This window comes from Chionomys nivalis, chromosome 9 (assembly GCF_950005125.1).
Source record: "Chionomys nivalis chromosome 9, mChiNiv1.1, whole genome shotgun sequence".
NCBI lineage: Eukaryota > Metazoa > Chordata > Mammalia > Rodentia > Cricetidae > Chionomys > Chionomys nivalis.
Genome location: NC_080094.1, coordinates 55,177,997 through 55,189,026, shown reverse-complemented (window position 1 = coordinate 55,189,026; position 11,030 = coordinate 55,177,997). Strand labels below are relative to the sequence as shown.

At 44.0% G+C, this 11,030-nt stretch overlaps 1 protein-coding gene across 4 annotated transcripts in view; it reads right to left on the bottom strand.

Annotated features, from left to right (window-relative positions):
* Positions 1-1,077: 1,077 nt before the first annotated feature.
* Exd1 (exonuclease 3'-5' domain containing 1) overlaps positions 1,078-11,030 on the bottom strand; it is a 30,024-nt gene continuing 20,071 nt past the window's right edge. For all 4 annotated transcript variants that reach the window (XM_057780644.1, XM_057780643.1, XM_057780646.1 and 1 more), the window contains 3 exons: positions 7,602-7,745; positions 5,019-5,210; positions 1,078-2,530 (listed from right to left, as the gene is read on the bottom strand). In XM_057780644.1, coding sequence (XP_057636627.1) covers positions 1,886-2,530; positions 5,019-5,210; positions 7,602-7,745 — 981 coding nt within the window. In that variant the 3' untranslated portion in view covers positions 1,078-1,885. The remainder of the gene's footprint in view (positions 2,531-5,018; positions 5,211-7,601; positions 7,746-11,030) is intronic.

The window sequence follows — 11,030 nt, the reverse complement described above, 5'->3', positions numbered from 1 at the left end:
TATAGAAGAGCTGCCAAGTGCTCTTAACCACTGAGCCACCTCTCCAGCCCTAAAATTTCTTTTTCATTTAAGAGCATTTCATTTAGCCGGCTGGTGGTGGCACACTCCTTTAATCCCAGAACTCGGGAGGCAGAGGCAGGCGGATCTCTCTGAGTTCGAGACCAGCCTAGTCTACAAGAGCTAGTTCCAGGACAGGCTCCAAAGCTACAGAGAAACCCTGTCTCGAAAAACCAAAAAAAAAAAAAAAAAAAAAGAGCATTTCATTTAGTCTGTTTTGTTGCTGAGATGGATTTCCTGTGCCTAGGCAGGCATTCACTACAGAGCTGAGAATGACTTTAAATTTTAGATCCCCCTGCTTGCTTCTTCCTCTTAAGTGCTAAGATTACAGGAGTGGGCCACTACACCCTGCTTGGGTCTGGAATCTGAGAGTTATCACCAATTCCTTTAGTAACACTCATAAAACAACTGGTTGTCCAATTGTGTTGATGATCATGGACTATCCCCACATCCCCAAGGTGCAGTAACATCCTGTAACAGGTAGGAGAGTTGAAAAATTAGTAAAGCAGGGTCTTCCCATGGAGCCTAGACCGGCCTCAAACTGCTAGCCTCCTGCCTAACCTCCCAAGGGCGGGGATCACAGGTGTGCACCACCGCGTCCTGCCAGAGTAGCGCTGGGATCACAGGTGGTGCTGGGATCACTGGTGCACACCACGGTGTCTGGCTAGATTAGCGATTGAATCACAGGTGTGCACCTGTGTATAGCTAGAATACAGATTTCTTTTCTTTTTTTTTTTTTTTTTTTTGGTTTTTCGAGACAGGGTTTCTCTGTGGCTTTGGAGCCTGTCCTGGAACTAGCTCTTGTAGACCAGGCTGGCCTCGAACTCACAGAGATCCGCCTGCCTCTGCCTCCCGAGTGCTGGGATTAAAGGCGTGCGCCACCACCGCCCGGCTTAGAATACAGATTTCTAAACAAGACTCCAGATCTAGGAATTCAGATATTACTCTAAAATTTCCACACTGTCACACAAAAAGGGAAAAAGAGATGATCCTGATGCCAAAACAAGTTTATTGGTTGTTTTACATACATGTGTGATTTCTGAGCACTCAACACAAAATGCCCTCCTTGCAAGCTGTTTTTCTTCACTCTCAGGAAATGTGACAGCTCTATGCAAACCCAATTGACTCAAATGCTACTTTTCCACAAAGGGATTAACAAAGAAGCCAGCGTCCCTGCTTTGTTAGGAAAATGAACAAAACCTCAAGGCTAATGAGATTTAGAGAAAATTGAGAGACTGAACCTTATAATGACATTACTTATTCTCAGGCTAGAATACAATACACAAAAATTCACAATTCAAGTAATATTTTAAGGAGAAAAGTACTGGTGAAGTTGGATGATATACATTTTTTAAGCTGCAAGTAAGGGTTTTTATATTTACTTCATCACTTTAAAAGTCAAAAAACCAAAACAAACCCAAGCAAACAGATAAAAATACAACTTTTGTTTTTTGGTGATGTTGCAGACTGAACCCATGGCCTGTGCAGGCTGCACCAGCCCCAGCACCCGCAGGAGCTGCCCACAATGTTCCTAAACTAGATCCTTCCAGATACTGAGCCCAAGCATTGTTCACTAAACCTAAATTATGAGAAGTAATTACTCAGGCTACTGGGAATATTTCTGTATATATTGACAGAATCAGAAGTTTGACGTGGTCCATTATTTCACTTATTCCTCCCATCCGAATCCAGACACCAGGATGACACACTAAACCAAGGTCGCTTTCCCAGAAGCCTGTGGCAGAGACCTACCCCAGGAGAAACTAATAGGAACTCTGCTAGCAGGGTAGAGGAGTCCCTCCATGAACTCAGCAAGAAACCTTAACTCCTAAAACAGATTTGGAGATGGACTTATCCATGGATCTGTCTTCTCCAGGGCTGGGCAGGGTGGAAGTGTAGAAACCACAGGCTTTCCACAAAGATGGAAGGGGTCACTTGGTGCCACCCAGGTTTCCTGAGGAAGAGAAGGAGACACTAAAGTGTCTTCATTTGGGCTTCTTACAGCTTTCTTATTTTCTACCATTAGCAACTGTTCTATCTCCTCTTTCAAAGAAAAATGTGCCTGGGAATCATGAGTGGGAGTCAGGGAGTGAGTTCTCTGGGTTCTGGGGTTTTCTGGTCCTGTTGGCTTGTTTTCAGACTCCTCGCTGGCTTTGGCCTCCTTCATGGGAGGCAGATTATGAGACTTTGCTGTAGTCTGTTTACATTCTTTTTCCAAAAAATTCTCATCCTTATCAGATTCGTGACAAAGAAAACGTGGAGCTTTGTCTATGCCAGAAGTTTTACAAAATAAAAAGCCTTTGATTTGGTCCTCTTTCCCTGCTGTGCGACCCCCTGGCTTCTTTGGATGCAGCCCGGTTCTGATGAGGAGGCCCTGCGCATTCATTCTATACGCCTCTGCAGCTGCCTCTCGGCGCTGCTTCTGGAAGTCCTTGAGTTGAAGTAGCTCCTCGGGCAGCTCCATACATGCAGGCTAGGAAAGCAAATAAGCACAGGTTTACAAAGATGGCCCCAACAAGGTCCCTAAAGTGAGTTCATCCAAATGTGCTCCAGTAGTGCCCTCTAGTGTTTCCAACAGAATGCTATTTTCAAATTTGGATTGTATTTGTTTTGAGTAATTTAAATATTTAGTATTTAAGTGTGTGAGTGTGTGTGTGTGTATAAACATAGGAAGCGTAAGTTTCCCAGCCTGGCTTAAGTTGGCTTAGAAGGTGCACCCTCTGAAAAGCTGTAACATCCAGGTAGTCGGTGTATGTGTGATCTCAGGTGTGTGTGTGTGTGTGTCTGACTCAGTAAACGGCTGTCTGCACTGATGACTGTCCATGTCACCCAGGCTTTGTACAGTGCAGACAAGTACTCTACAGTGACCAACATCCCAAGTCCTAGATTACATGTCAACCCCCTCAAGTATGAATTTTTCTAACTTTCTAAAATAAATCTGCCCAAATGGTAACATAGTTTTACATATTTCTTCAGTATCTTTTTTAGGGAGGCAGGGTCTCACCGTGTAACCCATCCTTGCCTGGAACTCACCATATCCTGACCTTAGCCTAGAATTACAAGTGTGTACTGTTATAGCATATGCATATATTTTGGGGTAATTTGTGGCTGTTTGTTTTAAGACAGGGTCTCATGTGACTCGGGCTGGCACAGAATTCATTATATTGTTCCAGATGATATTCATTACTTTTTTTTTTTTTTTTTTTTGGTTTTTCGAGACAGGGCTTCTCTGTGGCTTTGGAGCCTGTCCTGGAACTAGCTCTTGTAGACCAGGCTGGTCTCGAACTCAGAGAGATCCGCCTGCCTCTGCCTCCCAAGTGCTTGGATTAAAGGCGTGCGCCACCACCGCCCGGCTTCCAGATGACATTCAAATTCTGATTTTTCTGTGTACTGGGATTACAGGTGTGAGCCACCATGCCCACTTTATGTGGCTGTAGGGATCAAATTCAGAACTTTATGCATACTAGGCAATATTATACCAAATGAGATACACCCCAGCTCTACTGTCATATTATTTTTAATTTAAAAATCTGTTTTAGTCTTGAAGTGGCAGAGCATGCCTTTAATCCCAGGACTCAGGAGGCTGAGGCAGGTACATCTCTGAGTTCAAGGCCAGCCTGGTCTACACAGTGAGTGCAGGACAGCCAGGGTTACACAGAGAAACCCTATCTCGAAATACCAGAGGGGGGAGTAAAGTGCAGAACAGCAGACGAAAATACATGTTGATCTCTGGCCTCCATAATCTCAAACATAGGCTAGCACTCCACATATGGGCACAAATATGAATACAGCACACAGACATGCATGCACACAACACAGACAGACATATAGACACACACAGCATGTATGAACTGCAATGTGGTGGTACATGCTTGTAATCCTAGCAGTTGAGAAGCGGGGCAGGGGGATCAGGAGTTCATCTTCAGATACATAGTAAATTCAAGGTCAATCCTGGATATTTAAGACATTGTTGAAAAAACAAAACAAGGAGCAGGAAAAAAAGGTCCATTGGTTAAGAGTAACTGTTGCTCTTTTGGAGGACTGGGGGTTTGGTTTCTAGCACCTACATGATGGCTCACAGCTATCCATAACTCCAGTTTCTGGGGATCTGGCGCCCTCTGCTGGCCTCCATCCATACTCCCTCATGCACATGCATAAACATATGCAGACAGATTCACAAAACAAAATATTTTTAAAGGCAAGAAGAGGGGGACCTAGGTTGTAGCTCAGTTGGCAGAATACTTGCCTAGCATGAATAAAGCCCCAAGTTTGCTATGAAGCATTACAAAAACAGGGCTTAGCGGCACAGGCCTGTGTCCCAGCACCAGGCAGGTAACGGCAGAAAGATCAGGAAGTCAAGGACATCCTCAGTTACATAGCAAGTTTGAGGAAAGCTGAGGATGCATCAGTCTCTGTTGTAGAAAAAAAAAAAAAGATTTACCGCAAGGCTATCCCAAGAAAATGCAAAGAGTAGACACCAGAAACAGACAGTGGGCAGAGTAGACACCAGAAACAGACAGTGGGCAGAGTAGACACCAGAAACAGACAGTGGGCAGAGTAGACACCAGAAACAGACAGTGGGCAGAGTAGACACCAGAAACAGACAGTGGGCAGAGTAGACACCAGAAACAGACAGTGGGCAGAGTAGACACCAGAAACAGACAGTGGGCAGAGTAGACACCACAGCCAAATCTGGTGTCCCAGGGCTGTCATCCAGCTGCTCAGGAAGGAGGCAGGACAGAGATCAAGGCCTTTATCTCAAAACAAAAAATTTAGGAAGGGTTATGCATGTACTTCATTAGTACAGAGGTTGCTGAGAATGTATGAGGTCCTGTGTTTGATCTCCAGCACTGCAAACACATAAACACACAAGGAGTCGCCACAGCAACAGTGGATAGCACTATGTTCAATGCAAGGAAAAGACAGAGAATACAAACTACACCCCAGAAAGCTGCACCTACCTCGGTGCCTGCAAGCCGGTCTGCAGAACCTTCTCGATAGGTGTTTAGGTACCCGTCTACTAGTGTGGTTAAATCTGACATCATCTCATCCAAGAGTACCAAGCGGAGTGGAAGCAAGTAGGTTGTTTCCAGGGCCAAGATTTTCAATAAAGGGGGTGGAAGAGGTCTTGTCAGCCATACTTCTGGATTTTCCTAGAGAAAACAAACCATTTTTTCCCCCAGAGATAAGATTTCTTTGTGTAACAGCTCTGGCTGTCCTGGAACTCACTTTGTAGACCAGGCCGGCCTCAAACTTACAGAGATCTGCCTCTTGAGTGCTGGGATTAAAGGCGTGCAATACCACCGCCAAGCAATTTTTAATTAATGATAAGGAAAATTTAGGCAGGTGGTGAGGTGCAAGTTCCAGGACAGTTAGGGCTATACAGTGAGACCCTGTCTTGAAAATACAAAAAAAAAAAAAAAAAAAAAAGAAAAAAAAATCAAACTTAATTTAAAGCACTGCCATTAAGCCAGGGTGGTGGTGGCACATTTAATCCCAGCACTTAGGCAGATCTCTGTGTGAGACTGAGACCAGCCTGGTCTACAGAGCGAGTTCCAGGACAGGCACCAAAGTTACACAGAGAAACCCTGTCTTGAAAAATCAAAAGAAAAAAAAAATAAGAGTTACTGTAGTCATGTGGTCATAGTGTTTCTTCACAACAATTCTATGAGTTCAAGGCCAGCTTGGTCTAAAAAGAAAGTTTCAGTACAGCTAAGTTTAGGCAGTGAAGGAAACTATCGAAAACAGAAAGCTTGTGAAGATGTAATTGGATGAAGGGGCCATGTTCCAGCCCCAGGAAACTGCAGAACTTGGCAGCTTTGGCCATGTGGTTCTAGCTTCAAGCATAGAAGAAAGGATCATGGAATCTCCCTCTGTGACTAAGGAAAGCTGCTGAGGCCAGGCCTGTGTCAGTGTCCTGAATGGAAGCCCAGAGACCACGGCATGTCGGCATGTCGCTGTGAAGGTGTTGGAGATAACAGAACTATGCGATCAATACCTGTGGAGAGCTACAAAAGGGAGAGGAACAAGCCCAAGAGGAAGAATGCTGCAATTCACAAAAACGAAAGGAGTTAGAGATCTGAAGAGCGTTCTGGCATCAGATGTGAAGATGCAGGGTTTAGAGTTTGCCTGGCTGGTTTTTGGTCTCACTTTGGTCCAGTATTTTTCACTGTGCTCCCTTTGCCTGTAATGTATATCCTGTGCCATTTTATGTTGGAAGTATGTGATCTGCTTATTGACTTTGATTTTATAGGCAATTAAGAGACTGCATGAATCTCAGAAGAGACTTGTTTTGTTTTGTTTTGGTTTTTTGGTTTTTTCGAGACAGGGTTTCTCTGTGGTTTTGGAGCCTGTCCTGGAACTAGCTCTTGTAGACCAGGCTGGTCTCGAACTCACAGAGATCCGCCTGCCTCTGCCTCCCAATCAGAAGAAACTTTGGACTTTAGACTTTTAAATAAGTTTGAGATTGTTATGGATATGGGGACTTTTGAAGTTGGACTAAATGCATTTTTGCATTATGATATGGCTACAAGCCTTTGGTGACTAGGGAGTGAAATATGGTTTGAAAGAAAATGTCCCCCAAAGGGAGTGGCACTATTAGGAAGTGTGGCCTTGTCAGAGGAAGTGTCTGACCATGGAGGCGGGCTTTGAGGTCTTATATATGTTCAAGCCATGTCCAGTGTCAAAGTTCACTTCCTGTTGCCTGCAAGATGTAGAACCCTCAGCTACTTCTCCAGCATCATGTCTGCCATGATGATAATGGTCCAAACTGCTAAAAATGATCAGGACACTGGTGGTGCACGTCTTTAATCCCAACTCTTGGGAGGCAGAGGCAGGAGGCATCTCCATGAGTTCAAGGCCAGCCTGGTCTACAAAGCAAGTTCCAGGACTGCCACAGAGGTTACACAGAAAAATCCTGTCTTGAGAAACTTTAAAAAAAAAAAATGTAAGCCACCCCATTAAATGATTTCCTTTATAGGAGTTGCTGTGGTCATGTGGTCATGGTGTCTCATCACAATAGAACCCTAAAACATGCACTAAGGAAAATTTACATAGCTTTGGGAAAAGTAACTAAGATGATTTTGGTTCCAATGAATTCGAATTTCCATAAAAATCTCCCCCATCCCAACTTGAAAATATATTTCAGGGGCTGGAGAGATGGCTCAGCGGTTAAGAGCACTGCCTGCTCTTCCAAAGGTCCTGAGTTCAATTCCCAACAACCACATGGTGGTTCACAACCATCTGTAATGAGGTCTGGTGCCCTCTTCTGGCCTTCAGGGATACATGCAGACAGACTATTGTATACATAATAAATATTTTAAAAAAGGAAAAAAGAAAATATATTTCAGAGTACTTTTAATCTATAATCAACAAATCTGAATTCTGTTTTTATCCACTTGAAACCACAAACTGTTCCTCAGCGGCACAGCTTAGATTCTGGCAATGCCCACCTTACATGGCATCTCACTCTTCTTATCAAATAGGCTAACTGTCCTGTGCAGACCACACCTGCAAACTTAAATGACACATCTTTTAATACTTACCTGAATACATCTTTGTCTCTCTTCTAAAAAGGAGAGGTATTTAGGAGCAACTTTAAGGTGTCTGATTAAATTCTCCTGCAAAGTACTGATACAGTTTGGAAGGAAACCACCAGTTTCCATGGAAAACTGAAGGACATCTGCTACCTGAGGCATGAAACAGAAAACAATCAATCCCACACCTACAACAAACCAAGATTAATCAACACACAGAAACTATCTCTTGTCAGAAATACTCTGAGAGACTTCCCTGTAAGTGCGGGGACGTAGCTCTGCTAGTACCGTGCTTGCCTAGCATGTCCCAGGCCCCGGGCTCCACCCCAGCAAGAACTAGACTTTCTGGTACAAGCCTGTAATCCCAGTTCTTGGGAGGCAGAGGCAAGAGGATCATCATCTAAGACATGGGAAATTGGAAGCCAGCCTGGACTACATGAGATGAGAAAGAGACAGAAACAGATAGACAGAGGCACAAAGATAGGTAGGTAGGTAGGTAGGTAGGTAGGTAGATAGATAGATAGATAGATAGATAGATAGATAGATAGAGACAGAGAGAGACAGAGATCTTAGATCTTTAAATACCATTTTCCCAGAGGTCATGCCATAGATGCCATCAGTAAATTTGTCAGTCAATTTATTTTGAAAAGAAAATAATAAAACTAGGAGATAACACAGCTCTGCATTGTCTATTTTATCTTTTTGTTATTACACATTGGTGCCTTTAGAGAATGGGAAAACAAAAGAATTTAAGAATTTTGCAGGGGGCTTGAGAGATGGCTCAGAGGTTAAGAGCACTGGCTGCTCTTCCAGAGGTCCTGAGTTCAATTCCCAGCAACCACATGGTGGCTCACAACCATTTGTAACGAGATCTGGTGCCCTCTTCTGGCGTGCAAGCATACATGGGGGCAGAATGTTGTATACATAATAAATAAATCTTTAAAAAAAAAAAAAAAGAATTTTGCAGATTAGAAAAAATAAGTTTACTGAATATACAGCAAGGAAAGTAGGCGGGGCAAAGGCACCAAAGCTAGCCACTCAAGAACTATGTTTATTACTTAACAGCCACTCTGACAACATTTTGGTAAGGAACGTGAATAAAATTAAGAATTGCTATACTGGGTCAGAGACGGCTTGGTGGGTAAAGCACATGCCATGCATGTGTGACACTCTCAGTCAGATCCCTGGGAGCCACATAAAGCAGGACATGGCGGGTAGGGTTTCTATCTGTAATCCCAGTGCTCCGAGGGCAAGAGAGGAGGCAGAGACAGGAGGATTCCCAAAAGCTCATAGGCCTGGTATATGCAGTGGTGAACAGCAAGAGACTGTTGCAGAGCAGAAAGTAAGGACCCATCTCCATGGTTGTCTCCTAACATCTACACGTGTCTGCACCCAAACACAGCATGCGCATGTATCACACATGCTGCTATTTTAAGAAGTTGCAACAACAGTTTATCTGGGGGCCACAGGCTGAATAACGACTCCACACTCTCTATGTCTATGCTGGCTGTGGTGGAGCTTGCCAGTAATCCCAGTGTTTGGGAGGTGGAGGCAGGAGAATCAGGACTTCAAGGTCATCCTCAGGTTGGTGCCAGTCTGGGTGAGACCCTGTCTTTAAACAGACAAAATAAAACAAATCAACTTCTTTTTTTAAAATATTTATTTATTATGTATAGGGTTCTGTCTGCATGTATTCCTGCATGAAAGAAGAGGGCACCAGATTTCATTATAGATGGTTGTGATGGTTGCTGGGAATCAAACTCAGGACCTCTGGGAGACCAGCCAGTGCTTTTAACCTCTGAGTCCAGGCCACAAATCAATTTCTTTTTTTTTTTTTTTTTTTGGTTTTTCAAGACAGGGTTTCTCTGTGGCTTTGGAGCCTGTCCTGGAACTAGCTCTGTAGACCAGGCTGGTCTCGAACTCACAGAGATCCGCCTGCCTCTGCCTCCCAAGTGCTGGGATTAAAGGCGTGCGCCACCACCGCCCGGCACAAATCAATTTCTTAATCCCTAGAATCTCATTAAGTTCTTAATATGAATTATCTTGAATCATTTGAGTAGGTCCTAAATAAAACTAAATGTTTTGTTCTGAGACAGGGTCTCAAATGTAGCCCAAGAAGGCTTAGAACTATGCAACCAAGACTTGCCCTCAGTTTCCCCAGTGACAGAACTGTGGGCTTGTGCCATCACACTCAGCTGACACACAGAGGAGACTTCACTGCTGCAGAGGTGAAGATGACACCGTTCTTTACTTCTGTATTTGTATTACATTTATCTATCCATCTGCACGGGACACAGGTTGTCGTTTTGCACTTGTGAAGGCCACGAGACAACTTGTGGGAACTGTTTCTCTCCTTTTATCATCTGAGTGAAACTGTGCTCAGGATTGGCAGAAAATGCCATTACCTGGTGAGACAACTTGTCAGCCCTGCTTTTTTTAAAAAATTTTCTTTCTTTTTCTTCCTTTTTTTTGGGGGGGGGTGGGGATGGGGGGGTGAGGCAGGGTTTCTCTGTGTATTCGCCCTGGCTATCCTGGAACTCACTCTGTAGACCAGGCTGGCCTCAAATTCAGAGATCCACCTGCCTCTGCCTCTCAAGTGCTGGGATTAAAGACAGTCACCACTCATGGCCTGAGGTTTAATTTTAAACAGATGTATCTATTTTTATTTCATGTGTATGAGCATTTTTCCTGCATGTATGTATGTGCACTAAATGTATGCTTGTTGCCTGAGAGGGCCAGAAGAGAGCCCTCTATGTAGTTGCTGGAACCACACTTTTCCTCTGCAAGAGAAGCAAATGCTCTGAGCCACTGAGCCACCTCTCAGACTGTTTATGTACATGCATGTCTCTATGTGAGTGCATGCACATGTGCGTACAGATGTTTGCATCTAGGTGTGCAAGTGAAGGTCAGAAGACACTGCCTACTCTTCCGAGACGGGGCCTCTTTCTGAACCTGGGGCTTGTGGTTTCTCAGCTAGTCTGAAAGTCAGCAAGCCTTAGTGAGCTTGTTGTCTCTGCCTCCCTCAGAACTGGCATTACAGGTGTTTACGGGGACACTCAGTTTATTGTGTGGGGGCTGGGATTCCAATCCCAATCCTCGTCATTATACAGCAAACATTTTTTGTCTTGTTTTTTTCTTTTTTTCCTTTTTTTTTTTTGATTTTTTTTTCAGGCAGGGTTTCTCTGTGTAACAGTCCTGGCTGTCCTGGAACTCACTCTGTAGACCAGGCTGGCCTTGAACTCCACCTGTCTCTGCCTCCAGAGTGCTGAGATTAAAGGTGTGCATCACTACTGCCTGGTTATGTTTTGGTTTTTTTGAGACAATGTTCTCTGTATGGCATTGGAGATCCGTCTGCTTCTGCCTTCCAAGTGCTAGGATTAAAAGTGTGTGCCACTGCTGTCTGGCTATAGCAAGCAGTTTTAAATGATGAACTGTTTA